The sequence below is a fragment of the Pomacea canaliculata genome, linkage group LG2 (assembly GCF_003073045.1).
Source record: "Pomacea canaliculata isolate SZHN2017 linkage group LG2, ASM307304v1, whole genome shotgun sequence".
Classification (NCBI taxonomy): Eukaryota; Metazoa; Mollusca; class Gastropoda; order Architaenioglossa; family Ampullariidae; genus Pomacea; species Pomacea canaliculata.
The window spans coordinates 15889940-15910837 of NC_037591.1; the positions used below are offsets into that span (position 1 = coordinate 15889940).

A 20898-nucleotide genomic window follows, 5' to 3' on the forward strand; every position below is an offset into this window, starting at 1 on the left:
CATTTCTTTCGTTTCTTGACACGTCCTTTCATTCTTGTCTTTCTCCATACCTGTTACTCCGTGACTGTTTCTCTTGTGTTTGATAACAGAGTCCAGCCCAAGACATTTTTTAAAAAAAGATAATGGTGCACTTTAAGAAAGGACCCTTTGTGCGTCATGGCATTAGGACATTTAGTGCTATTCTCACTTTCAACTTTCTTGGAAGCTTACATGATGTCTAAGCCAATCATATCACAAGCATGTACAAATTCTAAAAGTTCTCCCCATACCCCCAACACACACACTCACCACCACCACCACCACCAACACCATGTTTTAACGGCAGAAGTGTACTCACAGTGGTGATAAGGCTTCGTGACAAAAACATGCCCACGAGAAGAAGGAATGCCTCCTTGTCGCCTACATTCATGGTTCTGCCGTTGTTATTAAATTGTAGGCGATCCTGCGGATGATGATGATAATAATAATAATAATGTTGTCTTTTAATTTGGGCAAGTGGAGAGCCGATGTGCTTACAAATATTTGTAATGTTTGATTGTTTATTGATGTGTCGCAACAACTGGATATCGTGCAGCTATGGCATAGAAGTGATGCGACAAGCGTTATGTACGAACAATGGACCAGACAGCAATTATATGTTGCATGATGTGTGTTGTTTATTCCTTGTTACACTAGACTGACTAGAGGAACATAGGGCCGCAACAACATAATGTGTTCTAAAGGATTATTCTCAAGTCAAAGCCACAAAATACATCAGAGCAAGGACCGTACATGTAAAGGCTGTACATTTATATTATCTCTTTTATACCGACTACCGTGTATATGTGTATATTATTGCTAGTACGAGCACTATTTTGAATTGCCCTTGGGGATCAATAAAGTTGTATTGTATTGTAAAAAGCATCAAGACGAGTCTGTCTACTTGTCTATTGCCTATGAGTTCAGTCTATCAATCAGCTATTGCCTACCGATTCAGTCTATCAACCAGCTATCGATTAGCCATTCAATTTATCAATCATATCTACCAATTGTTTGTTGTCTATGATTCCAATCTATAAATTAGCTATTATGTATCAATTTAATTCACGATCTACTATTGCTTACCTATTCAGTCTGCCAATCAGCTTTTGCTTAACAGTACAATCAACTAGTCCTCTACCAATTCAGTCTACTAATCAGCTATTGCCTACCAGTTCAATCTGCCAAAAGTAGCCATCAGGAAACCTTTTGCCGTTCTTGATGAGCTCAAAGACTGCAGCCTTCTTGTGGGTACCCAGAACGCCTGTTTTGGGCTGTTTTCGACAAAATACAATCACTTCACAAAGACTTGGTTCATTGTTTTTGTGTTTAGCTTAGTAATTGTTGGGCTTGTGTTGCTTTCTCTCTCTCTCTCTTTCACACACACACACACGCATACGCACACACAGAAGCAAACACTAGATTTATAAATGGAACATTTGACACTTGTTTAAAAATTATGTTATATTATAAAGACATTTTTCTATTTAAAAAAATGTTTTTCATTTGATAGCATAGCCCACTCAAGCAAAATAGCCGTCACGCACCATGATTTCAGTGATGTGGTAGATGAGGTTCTCCATCACGTACTGCAGAATCTGGAACAGACGCACGCTCTCATCCTCTGCCACGCGACCTCTTTCGCCCACCAGCTGGGACAGATCTTGAGCTCCACTGCCAATGATATCACCCATCACCGGGTAGATGTTTCCACTAGGCTACACAGATATGAATGCAACATGTTGAACATCACAAAGCTGTGTGTACAGTATTAGTCTTAGCAAATCTGAGTATTAGTCTTAGCAAATGGAACATAACTCAGGCGCAGAACGAGGAGATCCTAAAGTCAAACGTAAAATAGATCCGGTCGTTGTCGCAAAAGTCGGGCATAACAGATCTATATATTTATATAGAGAGAGATTTGTATGAGTGATATGGCAAAGCATTTGACTTACATTAAGATACACCCTGTGAAGGGCCGCCACGATTTCTTTAAGGATGATTCCAAACAAAAAGACGCTACTTGGGCGATTGCCTTTGTTCTGGAAGGAAAATGAGGACTAAAAGAGTTATTGGTATTTACAGACCTCTCCTCAAAAAGAACACAAAAGAAACCTTTGCTGAGTCGATACTCACCATCAGGAAATATCAACATCAGTTATCGACAACAAATGTCTCACAGCATACGTATTTATGTTCAAATTTTTAAATGTCTTTACCATTACCAGTTAATTATTTAATGACAGCAAATAGAATTACATAGGATTAAAAAAAAATCTTATTATTCACGTATTAAAGATTCAGCTTTAAAGAACTATACAGCAAAATGGTGTTCAGTCAAATTATATTAAAACTAATAAAGTATAACATTTAATATTTCATTAGAAAGATGTTAAAAAATCTAAACATTTACCAGATACTATTGCGCTATGTATGGCAGCAAATATATTACAGTCTATGATGGTCATTGATAAGTGTATTATGACATGTACACAAATGACATGAGAACGCTACAGTGTGATCGGTAGTGCGGAATTCAATGTTTGTTTGGCACTAGCAGGCCACTGAGCAGAGCCATAACAGTGCAATGTCAGGCTACTGCATGTCTCACACGGTGCAACATAATCAGAGTAAAGCCCGTGGTCAAGAACTGATTTCTTCATCTGCAATAAAAACTTCATCGAATTTCAACAGAGTTATTTCCACACAATTCTGGTTAGATTTGCACAAAATACTGAGCCAAATTTCGACACAAGCCGACACAGTTTTAGTTTGCAGATGCTTCTATTTCTCTACCGCGTTTCATCCAATATTGTTGAATCGTGTGAGGTGAGCTTTAATCATGCGCCTGCAATGGACCGGTTGCTTTACAAGACGTTCACGCCACTATAACAGCATGCACTTCAAGATAAGTCTGTCATCGAGTGCATAATGCTGAGTTTTTCCACATACAATAACAAATATATTTTCTTACATGCAATAGTGTATATCATAATAAATGCAAAATTTGTAAAGCACATGCTCACACTCCTAAGGAGCATGCTCTTAGCGCTTAAGAAAAAGAACTAAACATGGACAGCATACGAGGAACAGGAAAACAACAAATAACATAAAAGAATAAACAACCGTACTAAACGAAGAATAAAGCCAAATACAAAAAACACAAAGAGGAACCAAACAACAAGAACTGATAGTAACATGTTATTACAAAAGGAAGGGTGTGAAAAAAGACATGCAGTGGTAAATTTAATCACAAAATGACACGGCAAATATTTTTTCTAACATGCCATACCAGCTTCATTATCAACGACACGAACAGGAAATTCAGGAGAGCACCAGATTGGAGGGGACAGTCACTATCAGTCACAGATAACTGAGTAAAATATGAACGAGTGAGAGAAAGAGAAAGGAGGAAGAGAAAGAATGAGATGTTGGTGCACGAACGTGTTAGAGTTAAGGAGCATAGATTGTTCTTGCATAAAAGCCAGTCTATCAAAAAAAAAAAAAAAGCCGTTTGAACAAAAACGACGACAAAGCATACAAAACGGAGACAAAAACTGTAAAAAGAAAAGAAAAGACAAAATATACTTTAACAGAAAAGCCATGTGTCATGGGTGAATATGCGTCTAGAGTCTTTTTATCTACGCATGCAGTGAAGGTAAGTTCTATCTTTTATAGATGTGCAGTTAATATAAGTGTCTTATTTGTTGGGCAGACAGTGCAAGTTAATGACTACAATGTTTAGTGCAGCTAGTATATAAAAATGTTTATTTCTATTTGCAGGTTTAGTGCTAATACTGTACGTCGTGCTGTTAGTACAAATAAAAGTGCATGCATCGACTTGCGAGCCAAGTAAAAAGAGAACAGAAATACTTACATCCCTTTGGCACAAAAGTAGTTGACAACTCTTGAGCCGTGACAAGCTACAAAGTGACATGTCTAAATATGCCACATGACAGAAAGGCTAAGAATGTGCATCACTACACTGCGAATGATATCTGGCAATTACATGGTTATTAGGAACATGTCTGAGTCTGGAAGTGTCCGAAGGAATCGATTCTTTGCTGTATATAAACTAGTATTTTAAATATACGTTTTTCTTTGTGTTCTCCGTTTCCTTTTTCTTCAGATTTCTTACAAAGAGTGTAATCCTATGTCTTTGGTTTAGTGTTTACATAAAATCTTTGGTTTTTCATGTGTGTACGTGCCTATGTCTGTATGTGACTGAATGTGTTTTTGTATGCTTGCATGAATGTAAGTACTTATTTTTGTATTGCATGTTAAAATATATTTAACGCCTGAAAACATTTTAAATGATCTTTGGAAAAGATATTATTTTCATATTATTTATACTTATTTCACATTAAAGTTTCTTTCCGCAATTTTTCGTAATTCTTCTTTTGTCTGTTTCTTTCTGTTTAAAATATCAGTAACTTTAGTTTCAATTAAAAAAAATTCTGCGAATAAAATTGTGGCGATAATCAAATGTTCTTTGTTTTTCTTTATTCATCTTTTTGTTTGTTTGTTTGTTTGCACCCCCACCTCCCCCAATCAGGAAGAATTCTTTAGTTTCTCTATGTTGGTGGTGTAAACCCTCTTGCTCATGTAGTCATAGCCTGTTAGTACCTTTTTAGCAAGCGCTCTGAGAATAGCTATAGCCCAAGCAGCCCACGCTACGTGGCGGAAGCGACACAGTGCTTCTGAAACACAAAAGGGAGACAGACACAGATGAGTATTACTAACAGTAATACGTAGTAAATTATAATAATATGTTTCTATCAACAGTCTATAAATTTATTATTACACTTTGAAGTAAACAAATTAATAATACATATTTTGTTAATTTTTGTAATGTAAACCTTAGTACAGAACATGTAAAATTGTATTTCATCTCTCCTGCGGTAATCGTTACGTTGTGGGGTAGACTGCGTATCCATAGTGACGAGTTTACATTTAGACACCTTGTGGGGTAGATAGCATATCCTTAGTGACGAGTTTACATTTAAACACCTTGTGGGGTAGATAGTGCATCCTTAATGACGAGTTAACATTAAGACACAGGACAGAATACTTACTGGAACCAGGGAAAGAAGAATACTTTCTGCTGTTTCTCACCGCGTCAGTGCGGACGACTGAAAACAATAATAACATCTACAGTAGCATCGGGTCAGGTGTGAAAGAATGAATCTGAATTGCAATATTTATAAGACGAGTATTCTTAAGCTAAAAATAATTTCTCTTTTCCCTCTTCCTATGAAAGACCATAGTCGTTATAACTGTCGCTGTCTTTGAAGATCATCCAAATCTCGACAGAACATTTGAACACTTTAGTGATCTGTGGTTCTGTTGGGTCGTCCTGAAAGTTTCCATGCAGGTCTTTAAACTGAAGATTTGGAAGACTATTCATAACTTTGAAAAGAATTAACATTTTTACTCAAAATTAACACCAGCATACTCAGGTACTAACATTTATTCCTTCTGCTTATAAATCTGAATCTCTGAATTTCTGGAGAGGTTTTTTTTTTGAAGGTCTTCTCGAAAGAGTTTCTCTTTCACGAATATGTTTCGAAGAGGACCTTTGAGTCTAGCTTTTTGCATTGTTCCTATCGTGAACAGGTGACACTGTGCGACAGCTCCCACCCCCAACATTCTTCATGTCTTAATGATCAATCTGGTATCACATAATCTTTCTCGTTAGTAAAATAACCTCACAGATGTCATCTCTGCTACGTACTGATTGGTCCGTTGTTGGGAGGCCTGTTCTGGACACCTTTCCGCACTATCATATTAGCTCCTGCAACGAGACATGGCACAAGTGGCTTTCTGTCTATTAACAACAACAACAACAATAATAACAACAATAAGGTACATATCTAGTCCCGGGAAAACCTTTGGTAGCATACAGCATTGGCTGAATAAGCAAACTATTGGCGATATTTGTCTGGAAAGCATTCAGGGTACCTCTACTGCTGGCGCCATTTTCAAGCTAAACGCAGGGAGTCTACAAAAAATGACAACGATTACAGAAATATCGGGAAAGCAAAACAACAATGGGCGTGGAATTACATAATGATACTGCACGTGACCTCACTGACAGGCAACAGTAGTACAACTGAGCTTTGACAAGGGTGTGAAATTACACAATATTGAGCCCAAATTCTGCTCATTGCACGAAAAAGGAGACTAATGGAGGAAAAGTTAATAGTTCGCTTTTTTCTTTCTTTAAATATTTAATTTTTAGTTAATTAGAAACATTGCGTAGTAAAAACTACTTTGTACAGACAAGTCGTTTCTTACTTTGCAAATTACTAGTTTTTCTAAACTAATTCCATTTAATCATATCGCACTGAAAACATTGGAAACAGTTTATTTTTCACAATTAGTTTATCTTCTGCGAGATAAATGAACTGTTAATCAAGTAAATCGAGTAGGAATAACAAAAGACTAGAGGCATGGTAAAACGGAACACCTGTCGACTATCTCAGTATGTGAAGAGGTAAGATTTCCAAGTTTTGCACATGACTGTACTACTAGCATTACCTATAGTGTAAAGTCAGGTTATTTTAGTTGCGATAAATGACTGTCATGTATCTGGTCGTGACTACAGTATATATATATACACAGACACAAGTTCCCATTCGTTTCAATTCAGATGACGACAAAGACAGAATGAAGATGACGATGTTTATTTCAACGATCTGTACATGTTATATACCTACACAGATTTACTGAACATGTGTCGAGAACAAAAGCGTAACTAACAGTAAAATATCTACAGAAATATTCCAAATATAGTTGGAATTAAACAACAAATACATCGAGTACACATCTCTGTATCACAGCTTTCGTGTTTTTGGCTAATATCATGGTATCACAGTGTTGCTATTAAAAAAAATAAATAAAATGAATGTGTAAAAGCTTCAATTAGCGCCAGTAAGATATCTACTTTGGAAAAAAAACGAAACGTTTCGCCGGTTGTGATATGAGTCTTCTTAATCAATTCCCAAAATTCTAAAATATATAAAATTTATGTTGGAAGCTGAAAATAATAACCCCTAACGTTTACAAAATTAAAAATATGTTTTGGAACTGAAATTGAGCAGGGTTATATGATGTAAAGATGAAGGATTATAATGTATTTACTTGGTGAACAATTCAGTTGTCGGAAACTATGTAGAAAATAGCAGCCCGGCGTTCTTATGGAGCTGAGACGAAATAAATTAACTTACAAAGCATGAGCAGGTTGGTTCAGATCGTAAACTATGGTCCTATTCTATAAAGTGGGTCACTGAACAAAGTCCGGGGAGGTGCAAAATGAGCCATGCCACTGACGGAAAACCATAAAATACAAAGTTGCACTCAGGTTATTGTCCGGCTTCATTTATTAAGTCTCGGATCTTGAACACGACCGGGGTTACTACATGGGGGGAAATAATTTCTCTACTGCGTGATGGATTAAAGTTTCCTCGTGCAAAGAAATGGAAAACACTGCAAAATAATGTGAGGCTGTTGAATGTCAAACTACAGCACACCCTACACTTCTCAAGTATATGAAGACTTTTAATGTTAAGGGGATGGTGGGATATAAAAACATTTGTACACATCATGCACAACGCGATTCACATAAAGGTTTCGTCTTGCGGTCTACGATAAACATTCAATACAATAGGCGCGGTTATATCAAGCCCCTCTTCACTCAAAAAACAGGCACTAAACTGAAAGCATATCAATCACTGTGAAGTAAGTCAATACCTCTTTACAATGTACACACCTACAGTGTTCTGACATGTTCAGCTGTGACATTAGGATGAAAATAATGATGGGTGCCAGTGCACACATTCTTACATTCACTCCCTCTCATGCACCCCTGGTATTTTAAGGGTTTCTTATCTGGGCACGGACTGTCCAACATGTGGCAAATGTTTCTTACGACCATCGTGTAAAAACTTGTTTAACATACATCACATATTTGACAATGTGTCTCCAGTTAAGAAAGCCCTTAACAGCTTAAGTTTTCAAGGCAGGTTAACAGAAAACATTTTTTTTAGAAACGAAATTTTGGCGTAGCAGCTGAGTGAGGGCTGAGAGTAGCAACGGTTTGTTGTAACGACATGAAGCCGCTTGTGTAATGGCACCAGATGGAGTTGAAATGATATCCGTTGCCCAGTAGGCAGAGGTATTCTCTCACAGTCAAGTCTGCCACCACACGCCTGGGAAGGAGGGACAAACATAGAGAAGGAAGACAACACATGTCCCCCCTTCCCCCATCAGACGTGATCACGACGCCCCCAGTTGCTATGGCAACGGTTTCTAGGCAGGGCCACGGGCGAGATGAAATGGGGTCAGAGTCAAGGCGTGGTCTCAGTGGTAGGTAAAGTAATTGGAACCGTCGTCATACACAGTAGGACTACCATACACTGAAACAGAGAACAAAACTCGTGTCAAGGTTGTGGTACAGAAGCTTTATTACCATTGAAAAAATAACACGCGGACACGTAACTGGACATGCTTGCAAGGTTCACCAAAGAGGTTAGTTGGAGTCCGCCAACAAGTATTAATCGGGACGTGGAAACTGATAACTCGACCTCAAGTTCCTTTGATGCTTTGGCTACCCGAATGAAGACTAACTTAAACACTTTTTACTTTCCCCCATAATGTCAACAGTTTCCACTTCCGAAGTCGGAGGGTTGGTTGCTGTAGCTTAATTGACAGACACACAATCACTCCTGAACATGCTGTGCTCTTGGAAATAAAACCTGGTTTGTATTTATTTTTCATTATTCGGTAATTGGTTGGAAAATCAAAAAGGTGAGGATGGTTATCAAGGGGTATTTTTTTTTTTTTGGCAATTCCTTTTTCAATTGTTGAACATTATACGTGATCTTTTTAGGGGCTCGGCCAGACACATTCTGTAAGCTAAAATTTGATAATAAATGTCTAGATATTCTGATGATTGCTTAGAAGGCTTTTAATGATAACTGCAAGTAAATATTATCTCTCAATGTATTAAAAACAAAATATCGCGGGTTTCAGCTGATAAATAACTCTACTTAGGACAGAAATAGATGGTCACACCTAAATGTTCAAGGTAAAAAAAAAAAAAACTTGTGACTTTTAGCTGTGAAATAGTTCAGGAAAACTGCGCAAAGATAAAGAAAAATAGGCAAAAGAGCTCAATGCCTTCGGCAAATGTAGCTCCTCTCTTAAATTGTCCAAGACTTCTGCAAAATATTTTGAAAGAACTTACTAGATAGCAACCAACCCTCGACACAATTTAGTGCTAATTGTTGTTTTCTATAAGACCGTGGTAATTAATGTAAGAATAGGCAAATGCTGACGATAATCGTATTTGCTATGCTTCGGTGTAAGTACAGTAGGAAATGTTGATTGCTTTTACGAAAGAGAACCAAGAGCTGCAATAATTGCAAATCTTTATCAAAACTCGAGACATCCTTAATGGTTAAAATGTCTTTTGGGTTTTCCTTAATCCACCGATGTTAAGACTGCATCGGCAACTCGATTATAAATCTTAAGTTTCCCTTTGTAACGAATTTATTATGCTTCAGAGTAATCTGCCGTCGAGAGAAAAATATGCCCAAAATGGAGCACCGGAAGATCGGCGATAGTTTCATTTCCTTTTTGTCTTGGAAAACATCATCGAATCCGCGCTGTTTCCGTCCACAGCGCACGTGTCGCAGGCTGTCGACATAAAAAACGCTTTCGTTGCGCCATTAACTTTCTGGCCACTGTATAAATGGAACCATTTCTCAGAAGCATAACAAAAACGCATCCACATCCGTCAGCTTACCAAAAGAACTCATTAGTAGAACCCGTACGGGTACCCGTTCCCGTAGTCAGGATACATACCTAATAAAAAAAAAAAAACCGCAACACATAGTGAGGGGTTAATTTCATGAACGCTCCATGAGAGCAGAGAATTGTGTGTGTGTGTGTATACATATATATCAAAGAACGACCAGATAACAAATATCATAAATACTCCACTTTACACTGCAGCCAGGTAAGTGGGGCACGGCTCTAGTTTACTTAAAATGTCAGCCTCACGAAGACGTGTGTAAACATTTTAATGTCCTCTATGTTGTCAGCATGCTCAGGAGTAGTCGAATGGGTTTTATTGTTACAAATGGCGAAGACTGTCATCGCATGGCCAGTTTGGCTCTCGTGTCCTGAATTTATATCTTCCTCTGACTTAATCACAGATTCATCATATCAAAGCCCGAAATGACAAGAAGAAAGAAAGAAAGAAAGAAAGAAAAAAGGAAGAAAGTAAGAATGAAAGAAGAAGAAAACAAATTTATTGCATAATTTATTGTAAAATTCTTGGCGTGGCATTCAACTGTACTACAAACCTGACCTAACTTGCTCACCTGTTTTCGTGCCATTGTTAGCTTTAGCTTATCTATGTTTGTTTCGTAAATCTGTTTAGATATACATCTAGAGTTTTAAATCTTTCCGGATTTTATTGTCGATATTTTTAGTTGCCCTATATCTGAGCTAAAGGTACAGGAACATCTCATACATGTAAAGGCCTGTCTTTTATTTACACTAGTCCTAACTGTAGACTCTTATTTCCTATCTAATATTGAAAAGGTGTTCCCGGGACTAAAACATAATAACAAGGGGGCGTGTGGTTGTTGATGTTGTAGGGAAGGAAGTGGCGGAGAAACGCAGTAAATAAGTCAGCAAATGCAGATCAAGAGAGTACAGAGTGATATGACAAGAAAAGTTAAGTCGTAAGGCAGCACAGTCCCCCATCACAGGAAATACACACAAAAACTTTACTATCATTTTGGGCTGGTGGGATCTCTTGGACTGTTGCTACTGTCGATGGCTTATGTAACACACTCCTCTATACGCTGTCATCTACTTCACGTCGCCTCATCCTTCACATCATTCTTCCCCCTTTCTCATTTTCCCCGCTCTGTCTCTGTCTCTCTCTCTCTCTTCCTTCCTCCAACATTTACTCTTTCTCACAACACGTTCTGGTGCTTCTTCCGTAATTTCCTGTTGTTGTGCCATCATCTAAAAAGCAGATTACAGAAAAAGTACTCACCTCTACCCCCACCAAACCCACCGCCACGGCTGAAACAAGAAAAATAGAACTTGTCAACACCACTTCCTGTGAGTAGTCTTCAGTGATTGTCGGTAATAATGTCATTGTTATTTCTACGTAGTTGTAGCTTCCTTCACTTAATTATATACTTTCAAAAATCGTCTATACTACATGTTTTCCTCCTCCTCCATCATCACCATCATCATGCAGTGGCGTAAGAACCGGAGAAGAAGAGGTGGGCGGCAAAGGGGGCAGCCGCTCCCTCAAAAAAGATACTGAGGAGGCAGGAATGTGAACGTCGCTCACTGTCAGCATAGGTTTGCCAGCCCCACCCCCAACCCCACCCCAAAGCTGAGGATCATCATCATCATCATCATCATCATCATCGTCGTCGTCGTTGTCGTCGTCGTCGTCGTCGTGCTGTTGTTTACAATCCATCCACTGTTTTATCACAAACAAATTTTCTGTTATGCCTATTATTAAACGTTTTCTTGTATAATCCATCGCTATTAGCGAAGCATCATGGCAGAGGCAGCATCGTAAACTTTGTTTCTGAAACAGTCTGTGAGAAGTTGTGTTCTATTCAAAATATCTGCGCAGTCTGTGAGAACATTTGGGCTATTTGGAACACTCCGGCTGCTATTGCTGTTTGGAGCACAAGGTCCTAAATACATGTGTTAAGACAGCACACATGAACATTATGCACAGACTGTTTCCAAACAAAAAAACAAAACAAAAAAAAAGAAGAAAAAGTCCATCAACTGCATCTCTGCCATGCACACAAGAAGGCAGCGAGCACACAACTTCACTCCCAGCCAAGGCAAGCCAAGCACAAAGGCGAGAGGTGTCACCGCACATTACAGGTGTCTGGGTGCTACAGCACGAGCGACTACCGACAGAGCACTGTACCATGTGTGTGCGCCCCCTGGCATGCCAGACGGCCGGGAGGAAAAGATACTCACACATCCATAGGAGGGACCGACTGGTAGTGATGGATGACTGGGGCAGCTGGTGCACCGTAGGTCAACATAGGTGCCGCCCTCACCTGCAAAACAGGTAGGGCGCACACACATACTAGACGTGCTGCATATCAACATCTACCTTATGTTTTCTTGTTGTAATCACTATCCAATCACTTCCTTTAAAAAAATCTCTTTCAGTCTTTGCGTAATCTTAAAATATAGTATTTATTCTTTAAAAGCCATATATGTTTAGAGGACGACATATCATGTTTGTCTTCTTAAACAAGATTACAAAGCATGCGCAAAAGCCACGCAAGCCCAATCTGAAATTCAAATTTATTGTGTAAGTAACTGTAGTTCTAGAAGCGAAGCAATAAAAAAAAAACCGCATAATGGGCTTGGCGTAGATTCGTCCTGAGTTAATAAATTAAATCAGCTTTGGAGATGGTGTGCCAAAGAAAACATCACAGGACTATATACTTTCTTTTTAAAAAAAGTAGAAAGCAAACAAAAACAACAAAAAGCTGAGACACTTGCTTCATGGTTGCAAATAACCACCGTGGTTACTATGATACAAAGAACCTGGTTGCTATGACACAAAGAACCTGGTTGCTATGACACAAAGAACCTGGTTACTGTGAAACAATACACGCGTTGGTCAGTATGGTGTTAACTGGTGGGCGTTAATCGCTACTACACACTATTGCCGCAAACACTAGACCGATGAACCACTTACGGCAGGTTCGACGACGGGAGCTAGGGGAACCGTGGCCGTGGGCATTCGATATCCACCGCCGGGCAGGTTCTGCAGCATCATCTGCTGCATGACCATGTGATGCATCTGCGCGTTCTGTAGCATCATCATGTCCATGAAGTCTGTAGACAGGAAAACAAGAAGATGGACTTGCAAGGCCACAGGAGAGAAACAGTGCTTACGAAGTCCTAACTATAGTCATGTCGAGCACTATTCATATGGTCAGACATTTCAGCATGTACGTATACAGAGAAGAAGGGAACGAAAGACAGAAAAAGAAGAAGAGGGGAAAATGTTTCAGAAAATTCACTTTTGAAGAAAACCACCTATTCCTTCTTTAAAAGTTTTTTGACAATTTAAAATTCCCCGTACTTTATCAAACGAGAAAGAGAAAACAATAGTACACGTTTCTAAATAATCTAAATATAGTCGTTGCTTGGTGATTTGCGATATTTTCTTTCATTTATTTATTTCATAGACTGAACTGTTGTTAGACATCTTATTTTCATTAAAATGGGGTGAAACATACTGCGCTGTAAACATCTGCTGATGACTAGTGTTTATTTTACAGCCTACGGGCGTGAATGCACTAAAGACAATTTCGCACCTTGGACCTTCATTTACCTGCTTTAGAAATACCTGATTTGTTGAAGAATGTGTTCTTGTTTTGCTGCCCGCCATCATAGGGAACAACAGGTACCTGCTGGATGACTGGCGGCGTCTGTAAAGTGACCTGGAGACCAAACACACCTGTAGCAGCTTCTCCTTTCACACAAACAGCGAGTCTTTACTAGGTCATAAGCGAAAATTTGAAAGGCATGTTAGTCAGAAAGAGGGTTTTCATCAAACACTAAGATGTTAGTCACCATTCTTGTACACTCTAAAGAACTGAGCTTCCTTCTGTGCGTGTGTCTACAAGACTATTGTTAAAAAGGGGTATGCAAAGAATTGTTTTATTCACTTGATACGTGTGGCAAACAAGACCAGTCTTTACATATATATATACTTGCCAGGATAGATCGCTTATGTCATTTGAGTATTGGCCATTTGATATGTTTTGTGTTATTTACTGTTAATGGTGCCTCTTTTGTATTTGTATATTTGTATTTTTGTATATGTCGAACGAACATATTTATTTCGGTCGTGCTTACCTGAGGCACCACCTGTGCGTTGGTGGAGATGGGAGGCAACACGGTGTAGGTTTTGGACTCCATTGGGCGAAACTGGTGCTCAATGACATGTTTGGACACAGCCATGTCTGAAACTAGTCATCAACAGATACATTGCAAGAACGAACCAAAGCAGGAACTGGCGCTATGTTCTCCTACGGCCTTTTACACTTTTTTCATAATTCTAAGTTGAATTAGAACAATCTCTTTTTCATTTATTACAATTAAAAAGATCAGCTACATTGGTAAAGTCTACGGAAAATCCATAGAAGAGATCAACGTGGTACAAAAAGATTATTAAAAATAAACAGGACATCTCTCTTTTACACCGTGGAATCAAAATCCTTTTTAGCTTAATCAATATCAAGAACATATTTCAAAATGAATTTTCAGTGCTAACAAATGTGTTCAATATAAAAAGAGGAACCCTTCCAATGGCAATAACGGTTATGTTAAACTAAGAAGCACAATTGGCGTAAGGTGTATGAAAGCACATAGATAAATTTGCATGAAGGTTGGTGTAAATGTTATAAAGGTACAGGTGCGACTGACTGAAGCTTATGCTTGGAAATCGAATCACAACAAGTCTGACACTGAAGGTAAGACAGCCACTGCGTTGGACAGGTATTGTGTGCTTGTCACTACACAAATGGACAAAAAGGGAGTCGATCTGCAGACGAACAGGCACGAACGTATTTTGGAGGGAAAAAAAATAATACGCAAACCTCTCGGGCGCTTGGTGTACCAGTTGAAATGGTAGTTACGGTTCAGATCCGGCAGGGAGCGGCGGGAGGGCGGGGGGAGGGGGGAGGGGGTGTAACGGCGGCGTGGGGTGTACGTCCTGGGGCGCCTTTCTTCGTCGTTCAGTAACTGTTCTTGCTGCACAGATAAGACAAACATGCAAGTGTAAGGTGGCATGCACACGGAGAATGCCTCTCACTAATGCACGCACATGGAGCGAGAAGATAAAGGTATGTAATTAAAGTTGTATAATGAAATGTAACATCACACAAACGCAGACAAAACTTATATGTAAACACACGCACCGCACGCACAGGGAAGTGAGGAAGAAAATATTATGCTGCAAGCATATAAAGATACATTTGTGAGTGCATACAGATGATAAGTTCTTGGCACTCACTAATATGACTGCACAGACAGCCATTAACAATCGAGAATCACCTACTCGAATTTTGTCGAGAAGTTCTTGGCGACGTAGCATAGCCTGCTGCAGCTTCACTTGACTGTCATATTCGTTACCTGCACACACACACCAGGCTTTTGTTTTGTCAAATCCCGTATCACAAACTTTTCATCCGATGCATATTACCTCTCTATTAACTTTTTACAAGTGCACCTGTCTCTTGGCCGTTAAGAAGAATATTTCTTTTATTATTTCTTTCTTTTCCTGGCTAAATACCCAAGTGAAATGTCTCGGAAAAATCGCCACCAGTCAAAGTTGTTTTGTCGCTATGGTGGGGTTGTCAGGCACTCAGGTTTAATATGGAGTATGTCTTTTCTCCAGCTTCATTACACACTATTTATTTTGCCATTTGAAGTACTTCATATGCTCAGGAATCTTTTTTATTGCAAGAACACTGCTGGAAGGCGCTGTGTGACCAATGTAATATACACTGCCTGCTCTTAGTACTGCACTTCATCGCACGTGCTTATTGGACTAAAGTCCTTATTTAACCCGTACCCTTGCCTCTGTATTTGTTCTGAGCTGGGGTGAGGCTTTTAATATGGTCCTTGTCCATGTCCCAATACCAGCATTCTCCACATTTATATTTAGATCGGTAAATTAACACCTGTCCTTTGTCTCGAGACGTATTCTGCTTATCTACGATGTATTTGTATATATTTAGAAAAGTAATAAAAGCGGTCTTCTTTGCTCCTGGTGAGAACCTCAAAGTACTGCTGTAAAAAAAAGGATTAAAAATAAGAAGGCTGGGGGCAAGGAAGGAATAAAATAAGAACGGGTTTTAACTTAACGCAGTCGGAAGTAATTGTCATAATATACAGACATTGATAATAAATAGTACTATATAAAACAGACGTTAAACAGACAGACAGAGAAATTGATGTAATACACAGACATAATATAAGTAACAGAAACAAATATAGACACAAATTAATGTAATATATAGACATTAGTAACAAGTAGTTTTATATAGAAACTGACGTCATACAAAGATGGCAGTTTTACTTCCTTTTAGTTTTAGAAATTTAATTTCTACTCCACCACGAGTTGTATTTTTTTCCTCTTTCACTTTCCTCACATGACTCATTTTTTTCCGAATGTAAATTTCTTTTTTTTTTTTCAATGTTTATGTGTTATCTACGATTCTTCTACGCCTGGGCCTTAAAATCCAAGGTGCAGACTCTGAATCCTTCACATTATCTTAGGACTCATACACCTAGTCTTTGCATGCTCTCTAATGTTTGCCTATTTACTTCTATACAATATTTTAGTCTACAAAATGCAACAGACCTTTAACATTTTTCTTGATATCGGAAAAAAAAATGTCAGTTTTGTAAAAGACTGTCATGAACATAATTTGCCAAATATATCCCCATATTTTACGACATGCATCTGGTTAAAAAATGCCCTTTGCAAATTTTTTCAATTTTTATTTTTATTTTTCATTTGTTCATTTGCTTGTTTTCTTTAGTCTAACAGATCATAAGCAAACAGAACTGTAGTCTGAAAAGTTTCAATGATGATTTTTTTGTCTAACATAGCAAAAGTACAACGTGACTACGTCTACTCGTAGTGCGGACACATAAACAATTGATAACTGAATGGATATGAGCTAAAGACAAATAAATTATCCACTCAACATTATAAGCACACTTACTTGAGGCTGAGTCAGATCTTTGTAGCTTTTCGCGTTCTTGCGCAAGTTTCTGAAACATAAAAAATACATGACCTACCTTTTAATAACCACTTCAGTATATAAACATAAAATGTTTTCACACTTGTAATTACCGTTCAAGCGTTGCAGCTTTTTGAGTAATGCGCAGGTTAAAAGCACGTGACCTGACATAAAATGGCCGACGATACGTATCCAGGTTGCAGTTATGTTTTCAATCGTCTTCTACGGCGAGCTTGTCAATGGATTGAGCTTAATTTCGAGCAAGAAAAACGACACGCATATTGTCCCGCCAGAGTAAATAGTAGTGTCGGATAAGAGCAGCGACAATGTGCACACACTTGTCAGAAGCACCCATCCAAAGGTCTCCATAGAGAGACTGTCTTATCACTGACGAAGCGAAATCCACAGACGTGCAAAGCTACTCATGAAAGGACCGTCTGGCTCTACACCCTTTGCCAGGATGTCCACTTGCAAAGACTAGGCGATTTGGTGGGAAACTGTGTCCATCGTTTTCTGCCAGTGTGATATTAGAATCGAAATAGTTTGAAAATATAAGCAATAGTGGGCATGTCAATAGGTTGAAAATGTAGGAAATAACGTGCATGTCAACAGGTTGAGACCATACGAAATAGCAACATCAATCAGTTTATAAACTTTTCCTAAGAAAGGACGGAAGAGAGAGATGGGTGGAAATCAGAAACGTAAGAAACCTTTTAGTATTTCCAAAGAGAAACCTTTTAGTGTTTCCACATAGAAACCTATTAATGTGTTCTGAAAGAATCCATGCTGCTCTCTTTACTGAAAGAATGTTTTGCAAAGTGTCTTCTTAAAGGAGTGGTGCACATTTTTTCCCCTAAACTCACTACACAATAATACATCCCCCATTCCCGATGAATACTTATATTCTATTCTCCAAATTTCCACCTACAAACATCACCAGGCACAAAAAGGTCAAAATAGTGACGTAATGTTTGTACACAGATACGCCTTATTAAAATAAAGTCTCTCCCACTGAACGAGGGCTTCACAACATAAATGTATGCCCGTGCACTCCTGACATCAGTGGACTCTTTCCAGACCTTCAACCAGGCAAATCTCAAATATGTGGCTTTATTAGGCAATTTCTGTTACAAGATGTCATATAAAAATTTGACAAGAGGCCCCTTACACAAACGTAACTTGGCTAAGTGAGCTTTCACGAGCATCTCTAGCACATTCGTGAATCCAAACGCTCATATGACAGGGAATTTGGCCAGAAAATCCTCGTACACAAACATGTCGTTACATAAGTGACGCTTAAAGTAGTTTCAGGGCAAAACATTGACTTGCGAAGAAGCTTAACGACTAACTAATGTGTTATGCAAAATCAGATTACAGAATAAGGTCTACCGAAAAGAAAAAAATGACTGTCTTTTGCAGAATATATGAAGACGGAACTGTTTCCACAAAAAGCTATTCTTTCAACGAAAGCAATTGGAAAAACATATTTTGAAATTCTCCTAAAATCGGCAATGAAAGTAATAACTTCCCCTACCTCGTCCTGGTCTTCCTCTAAAGTAAAAGCGAGTTCACTTAGCAGCTCATCATCGTCGTCTTCCATCTCAAAACCTCCATGTTTGTCTTCAACAAGATGGCGGAGGAAGGGTTTATTAAAAAAGGCAAAAGACGTTCCCAACCTAGGGCACAACAACAATTACTGTCGTCCCGGCAACACAGGAAACCGTTATACAAAACATATACCACCGCTTAAGTACCGCGCAGTTTTGCATGAGAAAAGGTAAGGGTGTGGAGAGTTGTCGTGTGGGCGCCAACAAAAGCCTGACCTTTGAAAACCTGATTGGGCGTCTTCCCTTTCAGTCCTCGACGTCCACGTGTGTGTGTTGTGTGCGTAGGTGCGTGTTTAGCTCTTACTCTCATCATGGATATCTGCGTACGTGTGTGCGTGCCCCGGAGATTCGTTTATTTTTTCAACCCCTAATGACTTTTTTATTACCCTTTTTAACTATCCCATAACCAACCAGGTGAGGGCGGAAGAAGTCACAGCACTTAACCTCCCTTGCTTACTCGCACGCAGCGTAAAAGTCAACCACCGTTTTAGAGACAGCACGAACTGGGTAAACAAAAACACTCCTATCTTTCAGGTTTTTTTGTTGACTTCACTGCGACATGAACAGAATGTAAACTTGTGTCATATCCTTTCAACCACTCGGACACCGTGTAGTTTCCTTTATTCAATGTATTTACAAATCATCAAGAGTGTTCGCATTCGGGTGAATCTGTCAGGGTGGGTGGAAATAGAGAGCGGATGGGGGAAATCTTTGTGGTGCCGCTCCATATACAGCCATATATGGAAACAAGGGCAGTTGTTTATAACAAATTTCTATTGTATGCGGCAAGTCTTGTTTCTCGTGAAATATGTATGAAATTCCATGGAACAACTTGAAGGCTGCATCGTAGGCATTTGGTCTAGAAGGGCGAATGAGAAACTAGGATAGGCCGAGCAGCAGATTAAAAATTCGACACCAACAAAAATGATGGTTTCGTTATTAAGGCAGCAACCAGTAACTGACATTACTCGACAACAAAAAGACTTAAAAACAATTTGTAAAGCCGAAGTGAATTGATATAAAAATGTTTAGGACTTCAATGTGAAGGAATCCTCAATCCAACTGAAACCAAATGGATTTTTCTCTAAACTTGTAGGACATCCGATAAGGACAAATAGAGCTATTCCTATTTATCGTTCCCTACACGCAGTCTACTCGGCAAACACTTCTACAAGTTTCAGTCATTCATCTGTGGACTTTCTTGCCAAAGTAACTGAACAACATACAATTTTCTCACTGGCATACGTGCGCGTATACACAGACAGACAGACAGACAGACAGACAGACAGACAGACAGACAGACAGAGGTACATCTAGGCATGAGTGAATGAAAAACTGGATAGACACATGGATGGAACCAGAGGGTATCATAGGGTATCACTGGATACCAGAGGGTATCCAAATGTTCTTTTTTGTGCAAGATGGACAACATGACAAATACAGAGATACTTTCGAAATTCTCTTTTCTGTTCAAGAACAAAATATGGAGAGACATACTCATAATCCCTATACTCTTTTTTCTGTTGAGCTGCACTCACCTCTTCCTTGTCACACAGAGAAATAGCTCAGTCCCATGTAAGGATGTCAATGTAAGAAAACAGTAGTTTTCCACCCTCCACACTAACATCGACCTGCTCACTCGATGGCTCACACATGCTCTCCAGACAGCAAGTCTCAAACACACGACAGTGACAACCCAACTTTTGCTTTTCAAAAGAACAACTCACCCCAACCCCTCTCCCATTTTTCAAGTGCTAAGCAGATGTGTCAGCAGGACACATTCAACTTTAATATTGTCTTCTAGCTACTGTGGTGTCGTCAAATTCTTTTCCAGTTGACGGCTCGCTTTACCAGAATCAAAAGTTTTGAATATCTGGTTACACGGCATTGGCGCCGATAGGGTGTCAATGACTTTCTTAAGCCTTCTACTTTCGAGAAAAGCTATTCAGCATGGGCGCTCAGACCATTTTATGGCGCAGGAACCTTTCAAGAAAAGCAAAACAAAAAGATCCATTCACTTCTTTCAGTTTAGTTCTTCAGTCTTTAAAAAAAAGTAATGTGATGATACTACAGGGATGTGATTAGTAAAAAAGATACGAGTCTTATTTTAGACTAACTATAGGGTAAATAGGGAAAACAGTCTGCACCTTCCCGTATTCCAGTTGTTCTCGTTTGTCTTGTGTGTGTTTTCTGCAAAACAAGACTTACAGGTTTAGAGGGTTTTTTTTTTTAACTCGAACGGCAACCATTTCTTGAGCAAAAAGTGCAACATCTCAAGAACTTGCTAATTCATTGAATTAATTCACTGATCCGATGCCAGCCAAAGATAAGGAACTCAGGATATCATTGTTCTTAAAACCATCGAGAAGGTACTTGTCAGAAAAAGGAGAGAGAGAGAGAGTTTGTTAACTGTAGTCGACCTAACGATTTCGCAT

At 38.9% G+C, this 20898-nt stretch overlaps 1 protein-coding gene across 5 annotated transcripts in view; it reads right to left on the bottom strand.

Annotated features, from left to right (window-relative positions):
* LOC112557888 overlaps positions 1 to 20898 on the bottom strand; it is a 30175-nt gene that overhangs the window by 2926 nt on the left and 6351 nt on the right. The window contains exons 1-16 of one of the 5 annotated variants that reach the window (XM_025228015.1): positions 20002 to 20191; positions 16839 to 16887; positions 15164 to 15237; positions 14703 to 14856; positions 13960 to 14072; positions 13433 to 13541; positions 12791 to 12930; positions 12055 to 12137; positions 11093 to 11121; positions 5753 to 5812; positions 5094 to 5150; positions 4645 to 4718; positions 1974 to 2060; positions 1566 to 1736; positions 1191 to 1292; positions 338 to 442 (exon numbers count right to left, since the gene is read on the bottom strand). In XM_025228015.1, the coding sequence (XP_025083800.1) occupies positions 338 to 442; positions 1191 to 1292; positions 1566 to 1736; positions 1974 to 2060; positions 4645 to 4718; positions 5094 to 5150; positions 5753 to 5812; positions 11093 to 11121; positions 12055 to 12137; positions 12791 to 12930; positions 13433 to 13541; positions 13960 to 14072; positions 14703 to 14856; positions 15164 to 15199 (1320 nt within the window). In that variant the 5' untranslated portion in view covers positions 15200 to 15237; positions 16839 to 16887; positions 20002 to 20191. Of the gene's footprint in view, positions 1 to 337; positions 443 to 1190; positions 1293 to 1565; positions 1737 to 1973; positions 2061 to 4644; positions 4719 to 5093; positions 5151 to 5752; positions 5813 to 11092; positions 11122 to 12054; positions 12138 to 12790; positions 12931 to 13432; positions 13542 to 13959; positions 14073 to 14702; positions 14857 to 15163; positions 15238 to 16838; positions 16888 to 18390; positions 19629 to 20001; positions 20192 to 20898 lie in introns of those variants that run through there. The other 4 variants (XM_025228012.1, XM_025228011.1, XM_025228013.1 and 1 more) reach the window with 4 other exon arrangements.